The 25745-nt window shown below is 39.7% G+C and overlaps 1 protein-coding gene across 5 annotated transcripts in view; it reads right to left on the reverse strand.

Annotated features, from left to right (window-relative positions):
- The window catches only part of LOC120788785 (DNA (cytosine-5)-methyltransferase 3A-like), a 67003-nt gene that overhangs the window by 12259 nt on the left and 28999 nt on the right, over nt 1-25745 (reverse strand). For all 5 annotated transcript variants that reach the window (XM_040124903.1, XM_040124899.1, XM_040124900.1 and 2 more), the window contains 9 exons: nt 9068-9271; nt 7511-7669; nt 6724-6831; nt 5913-6060; nt 4525-4668; nt 4242-4286; nt 3197-3276; nt 2388-2500; nt 1146-1329 (listed from right to left, as the gene is read on the reverse strand). In XM_040124903.1, the coding sequence (XP_039980837.1) occupies nt 1146-1329; nt 2388-2500; nt 3197-3276; nt 4242-4286; nt 4525-4668; nt 5913-6060; nt 6724-6831; nt 7511-7669; nt 9068-9271 (1185 nt within the window). The remainder of the gene's footprint in view (nt 1-1145; nt 1330-2387; nt 2501-3196; nt 3277-4241; nt 4287-4524; nt 4669-5912; nt 6061-6723; nt 6832-7510; nt 7670-9067; nt 9272-25745) is intronic.

A 25745-nucleotide genomic window follows, 5' to 3' on the forward strand; every position in this document is an offset into this window, starting at 1 on the left:
ATAGAGAGTTAAGAGGAAGAGGAGACATTGATGAGAATAAGATCAGATGGATACTAAACTTTACAGTTTGCTTTTTGAAACCTTCATGCCAATAAAGCACCTCTGAATTTGAATTTGAGCAGAGCAGCGCATTAGATATCAGCGGTATTTATGATGATGATCTGGTCTTTTCGGCGAACGTCAAGCTAAAGAACGTCAACAACTGAATTTGTCTGTTTCGGTGCGTATTAGCCTTCATAGGTAATTTGTAGCTAACAAGCTACGTAGAAGTAGAAAGGCAGTAACTACAGAAAAAGCGAGGTTCAGAAAAAACAACTTGAAGTTCGAAGGCTGTTTAGCCAAAGTGTGTGACTACTATAGCTGTAAAACCTTAACTTGATGCTCTTTTCAGGACAAATATTGTCATTGTCAGATAAAACAAGTTACTGAGTGCCATGTTTGGACAATCTAAAAAGGATCTTTTAGTTTTTAGCAGGACTCGTTTACCTGTTTTGATTTTTTCTCCACTATTATTAAGTTACTGCCTTATTCATGTAGTAAAACTGACTCAATTAGCTAATAACATGCCGGAGCATCAGAATTCATTTTTCCGAAAAGAGTAGTGGAGTGCAGTCACTGCAGTTTTGTCCCTGCAAAATTTTACATGCTGTTTCTTTTTATTCCCGAAAATTAAGAATTTCTTTTTTCAAGGTAAAACAGATGTCAATAAGTCAGACTCTGGTCCCGACTCAATTTTGACCAAAGATGTTACTGTTTTTTGGCTCTTTAGAGCAGTTCAGCAATATACCAATGTTATACCTCATTATATGCAGTAATACTGTTACCTAAAGGCAAAATACCCCAAACAATACTATGTTAATATTAGAAAAAGCTAATTAAATCAATGTAATGAATGATTCTTATGGAACACTAAAAAAACTTTAAAAAATATTCTAGAAAAAAAAAAAGTACAGGCTATCTTTTTTTTATCTGTGTGGATGATGTCCATCATTAATCTTTGTGATCACATAAAGGTGCACAGTGCATATTACAAAGTATATCCATGAGCACTATAAAGACTATTCTTTTTTTATAAGCATCATCATCATTTACTATGTCATATATATATGGAGGACAGAAATGAAGTGAATGGGACCGAGACTTACGAATTCCTGTTCGTGGTTGTTGGCGAAGAAGAGCTGTAGTCTGCAGGGCCAGTCGTCCCGCCGTCGCAGCAAACCGTAGGTGTTCCGGGGTCCGCACATGTAGCAGTTCCAGGGGTCTTCTTTGATGGCTGCCGTCGCCGAGCCGGCACCTACCAACAGATTCACACACTCCACACAGAAACACCTGCACACACACACACACACACACACACATAGAAGTTATAAAGTGAACCGACACCAGCAGGTAACTCATCCACTGGACAGCTATGGCAACCGTCACTCTGCACCGTCGGTGTAATGAGAGGAAATCAAACTGTGGCAGCGAGCAATGCTGCACGTTACTGAACCTTATGAGTGTATTTATCTTCTCTGGTGTCACAAAAAAAACTAACTGATTATGAGCACTATTTGTTCAGACTGCAACTGGACCTCGTATATTATTAATAGTAGGTAGAAAAGGGGCAAAAAAAGAATATTACTGTAATATTACGGGAGGACAGTGACTGTGTGGTCACTATGTTTCACTTACTTTTTTTTATTAAGGAACTGCTCAAATATACTCCGTGTATTTTGGCGCACTCTGTCTGTTTGACACCTTTTGATCAGGAATAATTCCTGCACAACGCTAATGCTACGGAATATGTGACGGGAGTTTTAAGAGTAGTTATCTTTTGAATACACTTTAAAATAAAGACCTGTGGTCGGTCACTACGAGTCTGCTGGGAAGCAGGCTGAGACCCTCCTTTTCAAACCAGGATTTGTTTGAACCAAACCAAATCGGCACCTTATGGGTGTTTTCACACCTTAAGTTTAATACATAGAGTTAAATATGGTTAACTTAATAATTATCTGCTACATAGCTTGACTTGTATTTGCCTGCTGTTGGTATATTAGGTGGATCCTTCTCATTTTTACTAGGTAGTAGTTCCTCTCGATAGTTGAAATGATAGTCGGGAAATGGCCACATTTAGAGCTGGTAGGACTGTGTATCGGATGCAGTTTTGGGGGGAAGTTTATCATCGTGACTCCTGATCTCTGCAGTGTTTGCAGTGATGACGTCTGAGCCTAGATATACCAAAATCAACCGCGTGCTCTGTATTCATATGAGTAAATAAGTGACTCACTTGCCAATAAGGGAGCCATACATCACGTTTTTACATTTATGGGTGAATTGTTTCCGTCAACGTGAAATCCAACACCTTGCCCTCGGCCACTGAACAGCGTGTGCGGCACAGTACTGACCTACAGCAGTTGTTGTTGCCACACATGAGCACTTCCCTGCCTCCGCAGCAGATGGTGCAGTAGGACTGGTAGCCGTCGTCGTCGTACTGGTAGGCACACTCAAGGAATGAGTTCTGTCAGGATCCAAAAGAGAAAAAAAAAAGAAAAGAAAAAAAAACAGGAGAGGGGCAGAGGGAGAGTCCACCATAATTTAATGTTTATGTTACGTTTGGGTGCACGGATAAGCCTAACAACTGCTCAATTTCATGTGTCTGTGTAACTTAAATTGCATGGCTTGAGTCGAGAGGGGGGAGGGAGCCACACATACAGGTCAAAACACGATGACAAGGTGAGTTGGCTTTAGTGTGTGGCCCACAGAGAGAGGGCTGTATTTTCTGTTTCCTTGTTTGGTTGGGGTCTATGTGCATCAGTTTTTTTGGTGGATGTACAGTATGTAGAGCTGAAACTAGGGACTCTTTGCATTATTGATTTTTTTTTTTTACAACATTGCCATTTATCTTCAAATGGCAAATTTATGCAAAATCATATAAAATAATCAAACTGCTGCACTTACCAAGTGTTTAACTGTAATGCACTACATCCCAATAAAACTCTTTAGCCATGTCAACTAAATTCTCAGTAACTCATATTTTTAGTTTTTAATTAGCTTGAATTCATTCATTTGGACAACAGAATTTTGCAGAAAGATTCGATCATATTATGTCCAAATGATTCAATCAAAAGTCCTTAAACAACAATACTGAATTATTTAGCAGTCCCAAGAAACTGAAAAAACAGAGTGAGTTGCTTTGCTCTGGTGGATTTCTTACTTTGCAACCCTGGCACATTGCTCCTACGAAGAGAGGATGCTCCAGAGAGACGTTGAGGCTTCCGCAGGAGATGCAGATATCTTAAGAAACGCAGAGGGACAAACTCAAACGTCCACACAACATTAAGTTTAACACTTTGGAAAGGAACTTAAAGGATGTGATAAATAAGACTTTCGCTGCCCCTTAGGGCCAAGTAACCATCATGTGCTTAAGGTCAATAACAAGACTGAAACACAAAACTCAAATACTCGGCCAGTTGCTGTGTTTTTCTAACTTTAAATTTATTTTCCAGCTCATAATTTATTTTGGACACTGCGGTCCTCTCTCCAGTAAACCCGTACATTATTCTCCTTTTGCAGTCATTGTAGAGCTTACTGAATAAATAAATCAGCTAAATGCTCAAAATGTAAACAAGACCAAAAATTTGGATTCCAGATTAGTTGAGAGCCACAGCAACCAACACGTCACACTAGAACAGTTTAAAATGAACCCAAATCTAACCCTAATATAAGTCTGAAGCAGAGAACCTGGAATTTAAAGCTAGTATAAAAAGTTTTGAAATTGGTCCTAAGTGACCCCATTGACCCTACTTCAGAGGAAAAAAGGAACGAAAGAACTGACAATGAAATAGTAGCCCAATAACACAGTAAAAATATGTTAAAATGCAATAAAAAATTATCTCAAAATTATCTGTTTTGGATGACAATGGTTCAGAAAAGCCTTTGGATGTAGTAGCTCCCCAGTTAATGTAACCAAATTATATTTTTATCAACCAGAGATAAGAACTTCATGAAAGGGTAACGAATTTTTAAACGATGCTGTTAATCAAACATTTAAAGGCGTGTTTCATTTCAAACCCTTTCTGAGGGATATTTTTCTTATTTTTGACAAATCATGTTATTGTTATATGTTATTCATCAGCCACTACTATATTGCTTAATGCCAGGGTTAGCATCAGGAGCCCTACACATAAAATATACTATACAGTATAAAACGTAAAGTAAATACATGAGGCAGATGCATGAACCATTTCAGAAGTTTTTACCTTCTATATTCCTGGTCTTCTTTTTGATCTCATATATGAGTCTCTCTGGGAAACACAACACATTAGAAAAACGTGTTACTTCACATATGTACAAACGCATACGGCAGGTAAATAAAATACGTTTTGTCTTGTAGAGATTTTCTGCACCTCTACTGTTTGTTTCTCTGTAGGAAAAGTAACCATTAGTGTGTGTCAATTACAAATCAAGCAGATAGATAACAAGAATTAACAAAGAAAAGCATTAGCAGGAGTAGTTTCAATGGAAATGTGTTCATATGTTTACCTCTGGTCCCCTCGTCGATCACCTCTCTGATCTTCGCTTTCTCGGCTGAGTTCTTGCGCGGTTTCTTCGCAGGTGGGGGCGTGTACGCTGCCTCAGGCTCTGCCCAAATCTCTGGGTACACTTCTTTATATGGATTCTGCTCCTCTGTGGAGATAAGGACGCAGAGTTAATACAGAGTTTTGTTGTTTTTAACATCACATGGGAAGTAAACGGTTGGGATCAGTTGACGTTTAGAACTATGAATCACGTCGGTTGACTTTTTTTTTTTCCCCTCACACATGTATTTACTGTCGATACACCTGAGTTCCTCACGGGTTTTAAACCAAAACCAAATATCCACACAATAACTCTAATCTCCCAGGATCATTTTTCAGAGTTTGCGTTTCAACAGCGGTGCAGGCCCGGGGAAGATGGATTAAGCGACCGACTTTCATGTTCTACAAGCATGAAGGCTATTTACACAAAGCACATTTCTATATCAGTTGGGGAGTGACACCTTCACTGTGTAACTAAGACTTTAAACCTGCATGAACAACCATCAGTGAGTTTGTTGTGATAAAAGTGTTTTTGCTACATTCCTATTTGAAATGCTGTTTAAATAGATTTCATAATTTTTCTGCCAGTAGCTTAATGCGACTGCTTCTGCCGGTGATGTACTGTGGTTCTTACCTCTGAGCTTTGGGGACAAAATTGTTGAAAATGGGTCTGTTTGGTGTCACAACAGTGTTTCACGACCATGGTTTGACTGCAATTGAAGCAAACTGGTCTCATGCTTTCCCCAGGTGAAATTACCACATATTTGTTAGTCTACCAGAGCTTAAACAAGGTTTTCGCAGTCAAGCTTTATTTGCCTGGGTTAGTTAACACTTCTGTTTCACTCTTTAACTCAGTCTTCTATTTCCAATGACCTTCTTGGTCCGGCTCCTATCAAACTAAAAGACGCGAGTTTGTGTGAGGTGGCATGATAGCCGTCCGTCATTCAACAGGTGAGCTCAGTCAGGTGGAACAGAAATGTTGTTTTGGGCAAATTATTTCAACTGTATTCCGTTGCGGATCTGGACCAGAGTCCGCCTATTGCGTACGTGGGGCCTAAGGGTGAAGACACTGACTATGAACCGCAACGTCCCCATTTTTGAATCTAGTCGGGAAGCTTTGTTGCAGCTCTCTCCCCCGTTTTCTGTCATCTCTCCGCTGTCACTGTCTCATCAAGTCATAAAAAGTGGCCCTATAAAGTGTTACATTTTGCTGGCTTTATTTTTAAGTAAAAGATTTCAAATGGCGTAGGTAATGTGTGTGTGTGTGTGTGTGTGTGTGTGTGTGTGTGTGTGTGTGTGTGTGTGTGTGTGCGCGCGCATGTCGCTGTGCATTTGGGAGAAAGGACCACATACCTTCTGGAGGGTCCAGTGCCTGCGCACCGCTGGGTTGGAAGCCGGTCATGGCCCACTCTATCATCTGTCGGGTTTGAATGTCCACGCCCTCTGCATCGTCACTCGCATCACAGGAAGGGAATGGCCTCCCCGCCCGCACACTGGCCACCTGAACACAAAGTAAACACACACACGTCCCGCAACAATTTAGTCAGGTTGAGATCAGAATCAAAATCAGAAAAACATATTTGTCCATCTCCAAGCAATGGAGATTTGTCTTTCCTATGGCTCACTCACAAGTAAAATCACACGCTGCATGGAGAGTAATAACCTGTTTAATTAAAAAATGCTTTTTTTATGGTTTTCATGGCTTTACAAGATGTAGCAAAATGTAAATATGGGCGCAGGCTTTAGTGCACGTATCCCTCGCTGTTTTTTTTTGTTGTTTTTTTTTAATAAATGTTAACCCAATTGGTGCCACAGAAGTTGGAAATGACCAAGTGTTCAGTACTGATTAAAAGAAAAAATTAAAGCTAAAAAAAAGACCTGAAAAATAAGAGACTTGAACTAATGCACCCACATGTTACCACTTACCACAACTGTGGACAGAGCTAAACCAGAACAACACCTCCACAAATGCAAAATACTAATCTTACATAAGAGAAGAATGAGTAAAATGTGACCTTTGGACCTGTACATTTATATTTCGGTCTTTTAGATGCTGATTTCATCCAGAGAGATTTATAATGCGTGCAGCGACAGCCTCGGAAATGACACAGAACCACACACTCCCTGACGTCAAGGAGCGGAGTTTTGACAGTGGGTTCGTTACCTGCAGAGCCTCGAAGATGGCTTTCCGGTACATGGACTGTTTGTTGTAGGTGGGCTGGTGGAAGACAGAGGAGAAAGAGCTCAGAGGCAACAGCTTCTCCACACAAACCTGCAAAACAAAGAAATGACAATGAACGTCAACAAGATTAAAAGAAAAGCCATAAATAACTGGATTTTTAAAAAACAAACAAAAAAAAAAAAAAAAAAAGGTGAACATTTAAGTTCTTATCAGGGCATAAAATCCTTAACTGAGTGACTCTGGGTACTAAAAGCTTTTTTTTCTTGTTTTTGTGGCATTTCAGGTGCAATTTTTATTTTCTTATATAGGTTTTTTTGCTTGTTTTTTTTTTTTTTTCTTATTTCTAAATTCAAGTTTGTCAAAAGAAAATGGAAAAACAAAAAAATCACGGTCGTCTTTCCACAAATCAAAGTAAAAGATCATATTCACTCACTGAAGTTTCTGCTGAGAGCAAATTAAGTGTTGAATTAACCCCGACACTCTTGAATAACCACTGAATAAACCTGAGTAAAACTGTAATTGAAACATGATTATATGAACGTCACAACTAAGACAGCACTCTGACAGAAACTTGCATTTATAAAAGACTAAAGTTGGAGTAGTAGGTGTTAAAATGTAAAAGATGATAAGCTACTTTTTTTTTTTTTCTACTTTTATGAGAAGAAAATCATCAGGTGCCCCTTTGAGTCTTGGATGCGAACCGGCTGAATACTCAACAGCCGCCAAACCAGTATCCGATCACCTTAGTCATGAAACGAACGGTGCTCACCACAGAGAACTTGCCGTCACCAAACCACATGACCCAGCGAGTGCCGTTAGCAGCTCGACTCCGGCCACTCATCCACCAGGAAACAATCCTGCCAGGCCACCAAGAGAAACCTCGCAGCTTCCCAAACACCAGGGAGCCGATGCCAAATTTCCGGCCATCCTGTTGGCACACACACACACAGAAAACAAGGTGGCTGTCACAACAGTTTGGCCAAGAATCCATCTTCATGCTCAGGTTCGTAAGATGATAACTAAGTTTCTAAACAGGGAAAAATCTTTTTGTGTTACAGCGATTAAGGAAGGAAAACTTGAAAGTATGGCTGTTTCAAATTTCTGCAACATAAAAATATAGTCGGAATTATTCTCAATACAGCTAAAAACACAGCTACAAAATAAAAAAAGTTTACGCTGAGTTTCAGTGAATGAAAGTTAGATAAAATAGAGAAGCAGGGCAACAGTTTTTCAAGGCCAAAAGTGGATAATTTTAGTACAAAAGCGCAACATTTCAGTCTTGCGCCCTTCAACAGATACCTTGATGGAGACCGAAACTTGTTTTGCGCAAACTGGTTTTTGTGCTTTGAATGAATTTTCCATTTTTGGCAGGGTGGCGTGTGATGTCTTTCCTTTCCATCAGCCATTTGTCTTTTTGGCCAGCACCTCTCATAATGCCACTTTGAGTATTACAGTGTCTTGTTTCCGTGACTTAGAATTTGCAGGAAGCAGCAGAGATCAGTATGAGATGTTATTTCCTCAGCTAGTTAGCACCGTTATGATCCACCTAACCCATGAGTCCTTGAATGTCCTATTAGCGGCTTTAAACAGTAATGATGACTCAGGTGTAGTTTATGCTCTTTGTCTTAACCCCTGACACCGCTTCCGCACGGGAGGCGCAGAGCGAGCAGCGCGTCAGCAGAGCAGCAACAGGCCTCAGTCCTCACTGTGCGTCTACACAGGCGGCATTCGGGCACAGTATTGAGTTGTAGTTCATCCCCTGTTTTGGAAGCGCTCAGGGCACAATAATACAATCACTGAAAAACGCAGGAAAGTATAAAAAAAATACGCTTTGGGGCACGTTTACGGGATCATTCCGTGAGTAAAAACGAGCCGTTACTGCAACCTGTGTAGGCAGCCGCATCGATTTAAAAAGATTTGATAGTATCGCACGATCTTCCTCCGCAGAGGAAGTTTGCCCAGCCGTAACCGTAGACGTTGACATTTTCCCCTTTCCTCATCACTTTAAGGACTTCTCACCCATGTTGGTTTCGAAAGTTGAGCGCCAAAGTTCATTCTTCCGCCGTCTGCTGAGGTGGACTGTGGGAAACGACTGAAAGCACCAGCACGGCTGCTATTAAAGCGGCTAGCTATTTCGTCAACTGCTGTTTCCAAAGTCAGGAATTAACTTTCCTTCCCAGTGATATATTGATCACCGTCTTTTATTGGTTACTCTAGGACACCCTTTGCTTAATATGAATTATTGTTAAGGAGAATGAGACTTAGTTTTTTTTGGGTGATGTACTGTATAGTAAACATGGAGTGATACAAATATCGGCTGATGTACCTGGTACTCTATCTCACTAGGTGTGGCCTGGTCTCCCCTGGCGACCGGCTCGGGCGTCACGGCGACTGTCGGGGAGGCGGGGTCTGTGTGTTGTTGCGAAGGCGGAGGGGCCGGGCTGGCCGGTTCCTCCTCTTTCTGAAAGTCAGCCTCTGATAGGTCGTCCATCATGTTCATCTCGGCCTCTCTGTAGGCCCGCCGCTCTGCCTGTGGCGGAAACACGGAGACAAACGCGGTCAGGTGAGCAGCAACAAGGAGAATGGCCGTGTTCATATCTCCCCCCGTTGTTTTTTAAACACCTGCCGAGGAATGTATGCGAGTCCATATAAAGGTCAAAGAAAGTTAACAGATGAGACGCTACCACGTTACCAAGAACAAGTTTAATAGGCATTAATTCCTCAGGTATCTACTATGAGCTCCATCAAAAATGACACAAGTGAATAACAAAAGAAAGACCAAAAAAAAAAAAAAGCTAACTCACACATTGACTTCACATGGTGTTTTCCCTTTCATTACAAGTGGTGAATGTTTTTTCTGTTCTGTGGTCTTTGCTGTGGGAAACAGTCTTTTTGGCATTTCTAACCTTATCTGTATATAATTAGTTATACAGCTAACTTCTGCAGCATGTTCGATTTGCCAGCACCAAGTCTACAGGATTCACCATTTATGGCTGACTTTCTGTCAAATTTTTCCTTTGGGGAAAACGCCTCCACGTACATAACCTCCTCCACTAGAGCTCATGCGATTAGATAATGGATTACTCATACAAATCTTTTATCTTGTAAAAATACAAAACATTTACAATAGCTTCTGAGGAATTTTTTTTTTTTTTTTTTTTTGCCACCTGACTCATGATGAGCATTTTTAGTATTTTTTGTGAGAATTTTGCTCTTTTATTTTAGAGTTGACAGTAGAGGGGTGAGGTGAGAAAAGAGATGGGGAATGACACGGCAATAATGAAAGACGGCATTCAAAGAAATACAATCATAGCTGCTACTACTACTTCTCATAGTAATACTATAAGTAAAATTAACAGTAATAGTAGACTTCAAGCTTGACACATTTCAAGTTATACAATACAAGTTATCTGAAGTATATGGAAGTACATATAATTTTATAAGATCAGATGTTTTTTCTTTTGGTTTTGTACGGTACATGTGTTACTGTGGGAGGCCTTGTTGTATTTTTGATGCTTACGTTTTTATTTTATTCTGAATGTTGCCAGAGTAACAAATAATTGCCAATGCTTTCCCAGACATGTGGTATATCCAGTGTCCACAGCCACTGTGACAGAAATGTACGCACGTTATAAAAGTCCAGGAGACGTCAATAATGATTTAAAAGGTAGTTTTATAAACTGCACATTAAGCCACACTGTACACTGTACACTGTACAGGTGTCTCTGGATTCCTCAGCATCTCAGCCCCTATGTTTCGTGCCAACAGCGAATGTTCTGAAACCAGGATAAGGTGTTTGCCTGTGCGGGAAAACCCAACCAGGATACTAGTGGCGACTTATTATTGAGCCACTTCTTAAAACAACATGTGGGGGTAGATTTCCATTCTCTCAAATACCTCTGGTATCATAATGTGCGATGATGTGCCATCAAGTTCAAGTAATGGTATTCCCACAGGCAGCAGTGTAGCACTGATAAAACACCAAAGCTGTCAACAATCAGTCTGCATCATATCTGTCATTTTAAAAGCAGACCATACTGAGCTGCAAGTATATTATATTGTGTCAGTCTAATCTTACTTAAAAGGAAAATTTAGAGCCAGAGCTTCAACACCGAATGGCCGTTTTGTCAACAATCATATCAGCGGCAGTGTTTTCCTCATACTGTGGCACTGCATTTAATTGTTATCGATCCCCTCTGAGTGTCCAGTGTTTACTCAAAAGCTGCTCCTCCATCATAACCTTTTGTGTTACTCCTGTTGGTCTTACAGGCCACCGTCGTCCTTTAAGGAGCTCCTACATTTGACGTTTTATGTGGATCTTTCCAGCTAATGTGGTGGCTGTTGTAGATCAAGGCCTTTGTGCCCCAGGCTGTAGTAACAATCCTTTAATTGTTCCTCTAAACAGGAAGTGAGTGGGGAGAAAGGGTGCGGTGGGGAGGCAGTTCAATGGGTTCAGCACAGGAAGGAGAGAGGGAGAGAGGGAGAAAGAGAGTAAATAGGATTATATTATAAAACTGAGGAATACAATACAGACAGAAAGAAAGTGAAGCATTTTTTTTTGATGGGCGACAGGAAGAAAAAGAGAGGACGCAGGAGATTTTCAAGCTAAAGTCAGTTTTTTTACTTCATTACCAATTGTTATTTTAAAAAAGTGATGCAATCTGAAGTATACTGGGCTTATGAAAGCTTTTCTCTTCGTGCCAAGAAGCATTGACATATTTTATTCAGCAGTACCACACAATAAAAATACTCCATTACAGGTAGAAGCCCTGCATTCGTAAGGAGAAAATGTACATAAAGGAATAGTTTGACTTTTTTGGGAAACATGGTTCTTTGTTAGATGAGAAGATCAATACTACTCGCTTGTCTGTACATTAAATATGAAGCTACAGCCAGCTGTTACCTTAGCTTAGCATAAAGTAAAGACTGGAAACGGGGGGAAACAGCTAGCCCTGGCTCTGTCCAAAGGGAACAAATTCCGCCTGCCGGCAACCCCAAAGCTCACTAATTAATTTGTTGTATCTCGTTTGTTTAACCAGTACAAGTTCATAACTGTAACAGAGAGAAGCTCTGGGGGTCATGTGCAGGACTATTTCTTGGCCAGGAGCAGTGATTTCACACTTAAACCCTCCCCCCACCGCGGGAAACCACAACATGTCATTTTTACATTTCCGTTTTCGTTTGGATTAAACAGGCAAGATATAGCATGTTAATCAGTGAGCTTTAGAGATGATTGTAAGCAGGTCTTGTTAGCTTTTGAACAGAGCCAGGCTAGCTGTTCACCCCTGTTCCCAGTCTTTATGCTAAGCTAAACTAACCAGCTGCTGGCTGTAAGCTTTAATTTAGCAGACTATCTAAATATTTCCCTTTGAAATGTTGTGAAGAAGAACGATAAAGCAGAACTATAAAGTATAAAACACAAGTACTCATATGAATTTGAAGTGCCTACGAATTATGCATTAGGACGGTACTTAGTAAATGTTCTTAGTTACTTTCCACCTCTGATAATATAACAGTAATATGCATCGTTTTCACACGGACGCATTAAAGAGTGTCATATGAGGAAATTCACACTTTATCAGAAGAAAATCGAAGCTGCAAGATGTCACAGCGGGGATGGATTTGACTGACAGGCAATTTCTGGGTAGCCCAGTGCAGAAACACTGGTTCAAAGATGGAGACAAAATTAAAAATAATCATGACCTCACTGGTTACTACACTGCAAAAATCTCACTGCGGCCCAGACCTAAATTCCCACGACTCCTCAAGAGCATTTCCATGACCTGCAAACTATGTTCTGGTGAGAACAATTTGGTTTCTACTCAAGCTGAGCTGAAGCCACAATGTAATTCAATGAATGTGTGAAACAAGTTGAGGAGGGAAAAAAAAAAAAAGAAAGAAAAAAAAAGACACATTCTGCTGCAGTCAGAAGAAAAGGAGAATGTGGGGGGTGGGGTGACGACATGACATAAATTCAGGTGGAAGAGACTAAAAGTGAGGGTGTCGGGTTGTGACGGTTCTCTCCTCAGTTTGACCCCGAGGTGGGAAGGTCACTCTTCTCCCGCTCCTGTTGACCTTTGACCTCATAAAATCCAAATCAGCCTGTTACACGGATCACAGACAGACCACACACACACACACACACGCACACAAAAACCTGTACGTGCACTGTAAGGGAATCTCCACATGTCACAGGTTTCTAAAACATCTGGAGCACTTGAATTAAAAAGTCTGGATTTTTAACCGCCTACAACTACACTAAAGTGTAAGCGTGTCCCGAATCCATACCACACACTAATTAGTGTGTTGTATTCTGTGACTGTTCACACGGCAAAAGTGAAAAAATGAAGTGTACTCAACGGCTGATCTTTGAGTGTGCTGCTGATGGACACTGTTCTTACACAATCAAATGCGCAAAAGGAATTGGAGAGGCTGCTCACAGCCGGAAAAAATTTAAATTAATTGTGGATTATGGTGAGAAGGGTAAGGGAAGATCTTAGAAAACAAAAAGTAAGTATTACATTTTAACAAAGACAAGCTTCATTGGCAGTGAAATGCAAAAATTGTAGGTTGTAGATTGATTTCCTGTTAGTACGCAATGCTAAAGTATGCTGATTTTTTTTTTGTACTCTAACAACTGCATACTACGACAGTTAGCATGTAGTAGTTAGCATATGCTGTATAGAATCATTATGTAGTATTGAGTTGGTGCGTGCCAAAAAATGTTTTGTTTGTAACAATTTGCTTTGAAATCAGCAATTTATGTTATTTTTTACAATTTTTATGCTGCATGTATTTCACGATTTTTTTAAAACTTTTATTTAATGAATATGAACTTTTATTCCATTTAAATTTCAAAATTAAAGAGACGTCAGCGTGGCTGTCATTTTGTGGTAATGTACTTCATTTTTTTTACCTGAAAGAAATTCGACTGCTTTGAACATAACTTATTATATTCTTATTCAAACTTTTCATTGATGTATTTGTGGTAGTATTAATATTACCTGCTAGATCAAGGACCAAAATTTCATGCAGAATTAATTTGATTTTCACTTCATCCCATCTAAACTTTGTTGCCGCTGTTGCTGAGAAGGAAACTTGATCATTTCTGTCCACATCTGGACCAGATCATCTCTTTAGAAGACTTGGACTTGGCTCGTGTTGCTGAGAGATATCGGCCAAAATCCAGCTGACTGAACGAAACCGTGTTTGTTGCTTGGCAACATTAGCTGATTGAAGAGTCCATCAGGAGGCTTCACCGCTTTCAGAAATGAGGATGACTCACTGATGACAGGCAGGTCTGAATTCATTTGCTCGGGTCTCTGTGAAAGCAACACTCTGGTCTGAAATAAACTGAGGATCAGCTTCATGCAATCACAGAAGACTGCTCAAAAACCAAAAGCATGCTGCTCTGGTTTATTATTGTCTGTCTAAATATATTTATACTGCGGTAGAAGACTGGTTGACTGTAATGAATGCACAAGATTAATTAATTGTGACAACACAACACAACATCATTTGGAAAATCTTTGTACTCCTTCAAAAGATTGTGTCTATAATGAATTGTGAGTCATGTTCCTTTTCGTGTTTAGGATTTTTTTTTTTTTTTTTTATTACATTAGAGGAATCTGAGGGTGCAGATTGTGCAGGGGTGGAAAATTGCAACCAGAGTTTCTTTGTAAAAGTAAGCTTAGTACAAATTTTGCCATTTTTAAATGGCAAAATTGATCAAGATCTACTCAACAACTGAGTACAGGGTTTCGACCATGGTTCACTAAGCTAAACTCAAGACTTTAAAAGAGATTTTTAATAGCACATATTTGCATGTTAGCAGCTTTTATATGGAACTGACTCACAAATTATGAAGTACTAACCCTAACCCTAACCCAGTAATACTAATACAGTGATATATACTTAAGTAAATGTAACATCAGAGGCAGACATAAAGCTCAGTCAATCAGCTCTAGACACCTTTTCCTATGGTGTCACTCCATGGAGGCGCGACAGCAGTTGGGATGGATTTGTCAACTTTTTTCCAGCTGTCAACTGATTCAGTCAAACTTTAACTATTTCATTAGGCCCAATGACACATTAAAAGTTCTTGCAGGCCCCATAACACTGTTTCAAAACTGTGAATCCACCCTATGTACGCACCCGGCGTCCAAGGCTTCCAGGCTTGTGCTGTGATGCAGAACGTTTTCTGCGTTAACCGGGTATGTGTGTTGAACTTAGGTCCCTAAGTTCAACACAGTAACATTTGTCTTTAAACTTTCTGTTTGAAACCCAGGAGCTGGTGCTGTGTCAGTTGCAGATGCACCAGAACATAAACAGGATTTCTTGCAATGAATGAAAGTGTGCATTGAATGTTCTGATGTACGTGAATCAACAAAATTGCACACAGAGCAGAAGTCAAACATACTGTAAATGGCTGCACGTGTTACGTAACAGCCTCTTACAGTGCAGTAAGTTCACCCTCTGCTCTGTATGCAGTTTGGCTGATTTGTGCACTTCAAAAGCTTTAATAAATGAATAAACAGGGCACTTCGAGCAATACTTATGTTGTTTTTTTGTTAATCTTTTTTGAAGGTTTTTCTCCTATGTACGATAGCATGAGCCACAGCATGGATAAAAGCAAGAAAACTTGATAAAAACTGCCCGTGGGGCTATTAAAACACATTAAAAAGTGTGGTAAAGAGCTCTGAATTGTTATGAAACTGTGTTTTGTTTTGCATTTGCAAAAGCACCTCCAACAACAAGTTCACGGGGTACATACGTACGTACAGCACTGTGCAAAAGTTTCATGATCACCATCCAGTACCATCAGGGAGGCACCACACCACTAAATCTTCATTTGATTTAGGTTCTTCTTCTCTTTTTACTGCACTTAACAGGAAATTAATTGATAAATAAAAACCATTCACGGCATCTATCCCCACTTTATTTTTAGTGCCCAAAACGTGTGCACAGTACAGTTTGTGCTGGTGATGTACCTCAAAATCTCGTGAGATAATGGTTGTCACTGCCATGTTGTTAATGAAACCGATCTATGGAACAGCTCGGTATTGTAACAGAAAATTCAAGCGTGCAGATGCTATTAGGCTGACAGCAGCAAAAAAAAAAAAAAAAAAATTAATTAAAAAAAAAAAAAAAAGAAAAGAAAAGAAAGGAAAAAAAAAAAGTGTGTTTTCATGTGAGGGACAAATGAAGGCAGTAGGGGGTAGAAGGACAGGGAGAGGCTATAATGTTGTGAGTTACATTTTTGAACTTTATCGAACCCCGTGGCCTGGTCAGTGTTTTCACTCTTTGTGCCGCCCCCTTGACCTCCGACCCCTCACCCTCTGACCTGACCAATGAGCCATTTCTTAAACCACGCCTCCTTTATGAGCGTGACTGACCCTGACCTCGAGATGAACCCGATGTTGCGAGAAAAGCGAGCGCATGCACGCACGCACGCACGCACGCACACACACACACACACGCGCACAAACACACACACACTACAATTAAGACAGTTAATAGCCCCTCTCACATTGTCAATAGGCAACACACCAAAAGACTGCTCTTTCATCGGCATTTAACCTTACTGTGGCATAGTTATTAAGTGACTTGGCATTGTTTTCCAATTATTAAGTTACCATTCAGATGCCTTTCCAGTTGTTTGGGAAATGCTTTAATCTGGTAAATTTAACCCAATTGAACAGGGAAAAAAATGACATTTTATGATCAAATGGATCTAACAATTTCTGTCAGAGGAGTGGAAAATGCTTTGAACTTTTATTTCAAATCTCCCTCTTCCCTCCAGAGAAACAAATGACAAACAAGTTACTGGAAATACAAATAAACAAAAATTACATCTAATAGTAAAATGGACCAAAAATGGCAATCTGAGAGCTCTTAATAATATCAAAGCATGCCAAAACCTGATGGTAACCATAGAACATAATACTTTAGTGGCTTGGTGTTGTTCTCCAATTGCCAGGGTAATTTGGTAACCATTTGCACGTCTTTTTGGTGGATATAAAAGTGGAAAAATCCCCCCCATCACCCAAAAAACAAATGAACAAGTAAACCAACAAAAAATAAATTTTTGTAATAAAAATGGAGTAAAAATGTCAGTCTGATGGCTTTTTTAAGGACAGTACTAAAGTGTAACAAGACTGATGTTAACCCTGTATTATAATACTTTGGTGGCTTGGAGTTGTTTTCCAATAATTAACATTTTACCACTACCTGTTTCACCCACATGACTTCCACAGACTGCTGGTACTATGAACAGTTCCGTGATGATCATGTAATATAAATATTCAAGGTTCCAGTTTAGACTATTGCCTTTTCATTGATTTTGGTTTTAAAAACTTTGGTGCAGAAATATGAACTTGTATATTACAGCAGTTGACATGATGATCAAGCAAATATCCACGTTTCCAGAAGGGTGGCTTGACTGCTTTCCAAAGACTATTTATGAAAAGCCTTAATGCAAAAAAAGAAATGCTCACAATACTACTGGTGTATGATAGTTTTGTGAGCCAGTGGTTCCCATAGTGGGGTCAGGACCCCAACAAGAAGTTGCAAGAAGAATTTGAGGGGTCTCAAGACATTTAGCTGGAGAGGAAAGCAGATTAAAAAAAAAAAACATTCAAGCAACACAAAGTTATGTTATTGTTCTAGACTTCCCTCTAATCTTTCCTTCCTCTTTTTTTTGACTGAATAAGTCAGCGATGATGAGAGGTCACAAGTAGATGTTTTGTTTTCTTTTATTCTCCTGTTTCATCTGTTTTATTCTATTTTAGCTTATTTTTTATCTTTTATTTCATTTTACTCTTTTGATTCCTATTTATATTGCTATTTTATATTGTCTTGTATTTTTTTTTATGAATGTCTTCTATGTTAAATGTAAAGCACTTTGTTTTGCCTCGTCGCTCTATAAATAAACTTTATATAAATAAAACTCTATAAATATACTTTGCCTTTTAAGGCATCAGAGGCCTAAAAAAGTTGTTTTACACTGTTTTACCATGCTCGAACATACTACAGTACATTCAGAAAAAAGTAAAGTTGTCACTTTTTTAAAATAATACCACATTTCTTAAGTTATAAGCTGATGTGTGCGGGCATGCTATTTAGGCAGACCAACCCCAAAAGGGGCTGGTGTTCAAGGGTTAACATGTTAGGGATTCTTTTGAATGTCTTTCCAGCCTATGAAAAAGTGGGAAACACTTTAAACTGTTGGTCCGAGCCCCTGTCTTCCCCCAGACAACACCCAACTAAACAGAAACTATATAAGTTTGACCTCTGTTAGGTCTAATCAAACCCCTCTTAGCAAGCATAAAAACTAACCTGCCATGAAATAACTTTCTGGCAACAGAAAAAGCTTGTATCACTTCCTCTTTTAAAAGAAAACCTTAAGCTCAAACAGTTGCATACTCTGCAACATGTGCACACATGGAAAAAAAAAAAAATTAAATCACTTACAGACCGGACATGGCAGCTCTGCAACTGCAACCCTTCCTCCCTGGCTATCTTTCTCTCCGTCATTTTCTTTTCCGTCTCTCTCTCACCTCCTCCTCTTCTTCCTCCTACACTTTTCTCTCTGTATGTCTCCTCAACTTCACTCAAACCCGCAAGTCTTCTTTACCCTCTCCCTCTCTGCTGATTGGCCAACAGTCAAGTCTGTGATTTACTGGCTCCTTCACTTAACAGATGTTTAGGTGAACTTCCACAACACATAGACACATACACACACACACACACACACAACACGCACAGAAATCCAAGCTAGTGTGTATATGAGTTGTGTACATACACTGAGGTCAAAGGTTAAGTAAGCCTCAGGGTTGACAAGGCAATAGGATGTGTTGGGGTCAGGACCTCACATTCACACACACATGCATGCACACACAAATGTACACATTACTGTGAATTGCAGTTTTACAGCGAGTCACATGAGACAGTTTAGAGATGCAGAAAATAAAATAAAGTGAAGCTGACATGATTTTTACAAACTGAATGTTTAGAATTGGAGGGGCCTCACCTGTTTTCATGCAGTGCTCAGGGGCGCTGAGTTAGGAGAAAAAAAACGCTGCACTAATTCACTCTTTTTGGCCACAAGGGGGCATAAGAACTCCACAAAGAGCAGGCAAACAAAACACACAACTCTGATATAAAATATGCTTATCAAAGTGTTTAGAGCTAACATGTTAACAAACATATACCTACTTACGCACTCAGCAGGCACAAAAGCATTCATTTGGAGTCCTATTTCTGGCCACCTGATGATAAAAAGTCCAATGTACACTTTCCTTTTACCTCTGGTTTGGTCTCCAACAGCTCCTGACTAAAATATCTTACTCTTTAGCTGCTAAAGAGTCTACTTTTTTCACCAGCTAACTTTGTATCTCTTCGTACTGGTGTTGGGCAGGTAGAGTACAGTGGGGTTTTTTTAGAGCTTCTTTTTTTCCCCCCTAAAAAAAGCTGATGACTACTTCTGGAGTCGGGACTGTTAAGAGCACTGAATAAAGTAAAACCAAAACAATGAGCTTAAAGAGGCTAAAGAGCTCTGTAGAGCTGCAGAGTTAGTGATAATTTTCTGTGGGTTAAACACTTTGACCAACCTTCTTAATTTACGTGCTCTCAGACAAACAATCGCTTGACCATGTGTATATGGATATGACACCGCAGAATGAGTACCAAAATTGAGAAAAACAAAATTGCAGAACAAGTTATTAAAGGAAAAAGAACACGAATACAGATTTGCAGCCCTATTTAGATCTCCTGCTATTTGGCCCAATTTCGCTACAAAACTCAAAAACTACTTTACAATTTTGGCGCTACCCGGTCCAGTCAAAAGACTATCAAAAGACATTGCTGCCATCACCCATGAGCATTTGTCTACAGGAAGTACGCAGCAGGAGATGGCACATAAAAACTTATGCACTAGAAAATGGAATAAGTATAGAAGATAGCAATGTGTCACTCATCTATCACTATGATATAGCACAGCTAGACAAAAGACTCTGCTTGTCCTTGACAACTACAGCACAGATTCAAGTTATTACGCTGAGGCCAGGATGTTATATGTTGTTCAGCACCCACCGTACACTAGGAAAGTGTGGTAAGAAAGGTGTAAGAAAGGTTTCAGACATGTGTGAACACAGTTATAAACTGTACACAGACAAAGTCAGGGTCCACACCGGTAGTCAACGAACAGAATATGATTTGGATTACCTAGTAAAAATGGACTAATGACATTCTGTATTGTCTCAATATAGAGAACAGAAGGCTCAGGATACAATTGGAATTACAATCGACCATACACCCCCTCGAGTGCTTCCCCAGGGAGGCCAGGTCTTTTATACAAGACCCCCAATATCGCCTCAGGGCAGGATACAGGTGAACCCCTTTAACCCACCTACACTGGGACCAGGTTTAGGTTTCTCTCCATCAGGACCCTACAGAGTGAGGCCAGCAGAATCCCAATGTGCCCAGCAGATGTATGTCCCAGGCTCCACAAGCACAGGCCCAATGCTGCCAAGACCTATAGCCCCAGGACCAGCTGAGCCACGATGGCTGACTCCATCTCCAGGACCAGCAGGACCGAGTACAGCACCAATCCAGGCTAGTACAGAAACTTCAACGACACCATCTGGGGGAAGGACTTCACTGCTCCATATGTATGTCCCACAGGATCCACTTTGCCAACGTAAGCTCATGTTTGAACCTGTACTGTTGTTATTGGTCAGCTACTAGTTAGGGACCATTAACGATGGGTTTAGGAAGCATGTGTGTATGTGACTATCGAGTCACAAAGGGGGGAAATGAAAGAAGAAAGAAGAAGCTTTAAGGAGTGGATGTTGCCACTCCTTGATTATTGTGTTCCCAACTAGTTTAAATGTGCTCCAAAAAGATATCGGTGTGCTAAATGGGTAAATTTTCAGGATGCACTCAACAAGCAAATGTTGCTGCTTTTGAAGAAAAAAGGGCTGAAATCTTCAAACATGTACAAAAGAGCAACAATGGCAGGCAATAATGCGTAGATAAACCGGATTAACGCGGAGTTTAGATTAAAGGCCTTTATTGGTTACATGGCTGTGATGATTAGTCAATTAATTTATAGTTTGAAAGATTGAAAGAAAATTAATTCACAACTATTTTGATAATTGATTAATCATGAAATGTCTAACATTTGCTTGTTGTAGCAGGACATCATCGTTTTCTGTGCCTTCCAGCACCGTTACAAATCACTGTTGAAAAATAAATCTGTTTTATGATGGGACAACAATGTTTGCTTATGGAAAGATCATGATGTTTTGGGTTAAAATAACTACTGCCTTGAGGTTATGGGACCTTTGTTGTCACGGGTACAATAATAAACAATTTGGTTTAGGTTGTAGAACCATCGTGGTCACAATGTTGACTGTTGGTTAAAACCAGGAAACAAACAGCGGTCTCGTGTATCAAAGCCTGGTGTTCTGTTGACCCAACCACCCACACTGACCTTCTTTTCGTTACACTTTTGCTCTATCATAATGTCACCTGACCTCCTTTGCTCCCGTCACAATTACTGTGGCCGCTAGAACGCTTTGAACGCAAACATTCGTCGTTTTTGGGCACTGGCCCAAACAGACTGCAGACTGCAGCAATGAAGATGCACGCAAGCTGTAAAACACCGACGGACAGTTTGTAGCGGTATTGAGCTTAGGAACAGGGCAACGGGCCAAAAAAAGGCGGGAAAGGAGACTGCTAGGTGATGTAAAAAAAAAAAACAGATTTCAATCAGCTTCCCTCAAGGAAATACACAAAGCATGCTGATGAGAAGCATTGAATGTAAACATAACTATGCGTCAGTCGTCAGTTGCACTTAGTTCACGTATGTGAACCGCGCGGTCAGAAGTCAACACAAGGCCACAGTTAAGTGTGTGCGTGGTGTGTGACTTGCCAAATTCAATTAGCAGAAACTGATGTTAAGATATGGAGGAAAAAAAAAAATACACCCTCTCATTTTCACAGTACACTATACCCCCACTCAGTATTTAATTTCAAGGCTGTAACTTTAATCGTGAAGTGAAAAGATGCCAGATGTTTTTATCCTGAAATGGAAAAGAGCTTGCAGAGTTACCAGGTTTCCTTCAGACAGCAGTGAGATGGGATATTGATGGGCCCGTTAACTGCTGGCTGCAGTTCAGCTGACTGACAGAGCAAACACACACACACACACACACACACACACACACACACACACACACACACACACACACACACACACACACACACACACACACAGGCAAAAGCCTGGAACTGGTTAACCTTTGTCTCTGTCACTGATTTCTCCCTGCTTTAGCTTTCGCTGTATGTTTTACACTTCTTTTGGTTTTCCTCTCTTTTCTTTCACTCCCTCATTTTGTCAATATCTGTCTCTTTCCTCAAGTACGATTTGAGGTACTTTAATCTCTGTTTTATGCAAACTTACTATACTTTAATCCATTACATTTCAGGGAAATACTGTACTTTTTACAGTACAGTACCGTGCATCTGAAAGCTGTAGTTACTTTTCAAATTAAGATTTTACTTAAAAAAAAGATAAGCTTATAAAATCCAACATTAAGTATAAAACCAATGGTTCCCAATCTGTTTTGCCTTGTGACCCCTTACAAAAAGCAATATCTAGTTTCAGATGTCTACGAATTGTAAGTAAGTAAGTTCTACCAAAGACTGATTTCATTTAAATCACTTTTAGAGGCCTGAGGAGGTAAAATTGTTAATTATTAAAAAAAAAAAAAAAAAAAAACAGAGTAGAGAAGTGGAAAAAAGGCCAAAAAATTAATCCACATTTGTGTATCAGAGCTTTGTTTATCTTCTTTCCTACCACATTAATCATACCATAAACACAAAGATTTATCTTGTGATCCCCTAGGATGGAAACCACTGGCCTACACCTGAGTGTATATAAATCAGTTAAAACCGGCTCCACGTCAACCACCTAAAACTGTAAAATGTTGCTTACACATTGATGCATTAGTGTAACCAATACAATATAAAGTGATATTTGATTACAGGTGCCACTCTTCTGCAGAGTGAGTCCTTTTGCTATTGTAACTTTACTTTGAAAGTACATTTAGCTGATTATACCTCTGTACTTTTCCTGAAAATTGCTTTCTGAATGTTGGACTTTGACTTGTAATGGAGTATTTTTAAATTCATGCATTGGTACTTTTGTTTGAATCAGTGAACCGAGTACTTCTTCCACCACTGCCCTTCTGCTTTGCATTTCCTCCTTTCTTCCATTTATTCACTATATTTTTAATCTTCCTTCCTTCCTTCTTTTCTTTCTTTGATTCCCCCCCCCCCCCCCCTTTCTTTCAAATTAACACAAAGTTATGAGAATAACCTACCTTCTAGTTCCGATTTCTGTAAATACTCTCGACTAAAACACGATGCATATGGTTTCAGAGCAGGTGATGAGTCATTAAACGAGAGGATAGTGTTAACAGGAAGTAGCTCATGCTGTCTCTCTCTCTGCCTCTGTTGCATACACATGCGACTGTCTGGAGACAAGGTGCTATCAGTTTGAATTAGTGTATGTTTACACATGCCTCAGTTGTGCATGAAAATATTCTGTTCTTTTAAACTGTCGTCTTCATTTAATTAATCAAAACTCATGGAGATCTGTATCTGGTTATATCTCACAGGTTTATTTATACTTTCTAAGTATATTTAAGGCCAATAGCAGAGTAAAAATGCTCTTTTTGCTCACAGTTTTTAAGATTTGTGTCAATCAAACACTGACAGCAACAGAAACCATTCAAACAAGAGAAAGAGGAAACTGTAGCCCCAGTCTTTGCTTTGTCTCTCACACGCTCTCACATCCTGTAGTGTCTCAGCCAGTCTGTGAGCATGACTTTCTCTATCACTTTCTTGACCACCCACATCCTGTCTCTATAAGTCATTCTGTCTTTACGTTGTATGTCATCCTCATATACACACTTTCTTGCATCTACGGACTCACACACGCACACACACACGCACACACACACACACACACACACACACAGCCTCTCTCAGTAACAGCGTAGCAGCACAATCATTTCTCCAGTGAGACATTACAGTATGTTGCCAATACACTGGTGCCAGACGTGAGTATTTTACATGTGCATGCATTTGATAAATTCTTCTGAAATCTTCTACACTTCTTATGATCAAAGAAAACTGTAATGTTACAGTAAATTACACCTGCAATAAACATTATGGTTACTAGGGGGCAGTATAAATAAGCTGTGAACACAACACACTTGACATATTATCACCTTTTAAAGTTGATTAGTCAAATTTCTTACACATCCAGCAGAAACAGATTCTTTTAAGTGTGGTTATGGCCATCTTATGAATATTAGTCCAATATTCACTCTCTTTTAGCTCTGTTTTTGGTCTCCAACATCTCCTGAGGGAAATTTCTGAGTTTTTGGTCTATAAGTTGGTGCTCAGCAGCCTTTTTTATTTTGCTATCTATTCGTGACAGTGTTGCTTTTGTATGAGGACTCATTTCACCTATATTCCGTTCTTTAAATTAGCTTGTTTTGACTTCTCTTTTTTTAATCGACATTGTGTCATTTTAAATGGTTCTTTTTATTGTTACCGTCTTTGTGTAGAGCCTTGGAATACTGGTGACCACTTTGTGGTGTGCAGCGAGCACTTGTTTTTTTTTTGGTTTTTTTTGCTGAAATCCACTGGCTGCTGCAGCCGGAAAATGGGGTTAATGAGAGCAGTGAGACTGAACCAAACAGTAAAGTTTTGGGTCATAAAACCAAAACAATGGGTCAAAAGATGCTTTAAAAGCTCTCTAGAGCTGAGTGGAACTGCTGAGTTGGGTGATGAATATCTGTGGGCTTGTCACTAGGAGCAACCTCTCGCACATAGAAGTAGTCCTGTGATTCACTGTTAATATAAAAAATACTAATTATAACCACTTTAAATAATGGTCTATTTTTGGACTTTGAGAATGCATGGAAACTAGGCAGCAGCAGGGCTGTAGCCAGGATTTTAGAAATACTGAGTTAATGGGTCCACATTCACTAAAAGATCACTATATCTTGCACACATTCAAATGCCTTTAATTCGCTTCAGCCACTGTGTTTTCGCTGCAGTTACAAAAAGCCTATCAGAGGGGTACTACATCAGACAATGAAAGGTTGGGAAACACTGTTTTGAAACGACGTTAAAGTGCACAAATCTACCACTGGTGCTCTTTAGGGAAATGCATGTCATAATCAACCAAAGGTCAAATCTTTTTTTATTGACAAATATTATGCATGAGATGCCTTTGCAGCCACAGAAAGGGAAAGCACCGTTGTCGTTTTCAGTGGCGCTTCACTGTGTCAAGTGTTGAGTAAATGTCACGATAAAAAGCCAATGACACATCACATTGAAAGAACACAGTTCATCTTCTGCCAGCCGGTTGTTTGTATTTGTGTGTGTGTGTGTGTGTGTGTGTGTGTGTGTGTGTGTGTGTGTGTGTGTGTGTGTGTGTGTGTGTGTGTGTGTGTGTGTGTGTGTGCGCGTGTGCGTAGAGAGGAAAGTCCAGTCTCTTCCAGTGTAAACAAACACATGCTAGAGGGTAGAGCATGGAAGGAAGACTGCAAGACAACAGTGGGCAATGAAGCCAACCGTGAGTGCAAGTTTAACTGAAAGTGAAGATGACGTTGGCGAAAAAATATGTGCGGTTGACACTGGTTGGTGTGACATTAAATATTTATGGTTTTTACCCAAACCAGATGAATTTCTTTTGTGAAATATACTGACGACGTATTCCAATCTAAGCAATGATTACCATCAGCTAAATTGGCCAAAACCAGAGGAGACTCTAATTAAACAAATTTGTTTTTTTGAGAAGGACAATAAAAAACTCTAAGATAAAGCTCTGTCATTGAAAGGTTCAGTTAAATGTAATGACGTCGTTATTTTTTGATGATGAAACGTATTCATTCACTGTGCAGGGTTTCTGCAGGGTTCGC

Source organism: Xiphias gladius, chromosome 4 (genome assembly GCF_016859285.1).
Source record: "Xiphias gladius isolate SHS-SW01 ecotype Sanya breed wild chromosome 4, ASM1685928v1, whole genome shotgun sequence".
In the NCBI taxonomy this organism is placed as follows: domain Eukaryota; kingdom Metazoa; phylum Chordata; class Actinopteri; order Istiophoriformes; family Xiphiidae; genus Xiphias; species Xiphias gladius.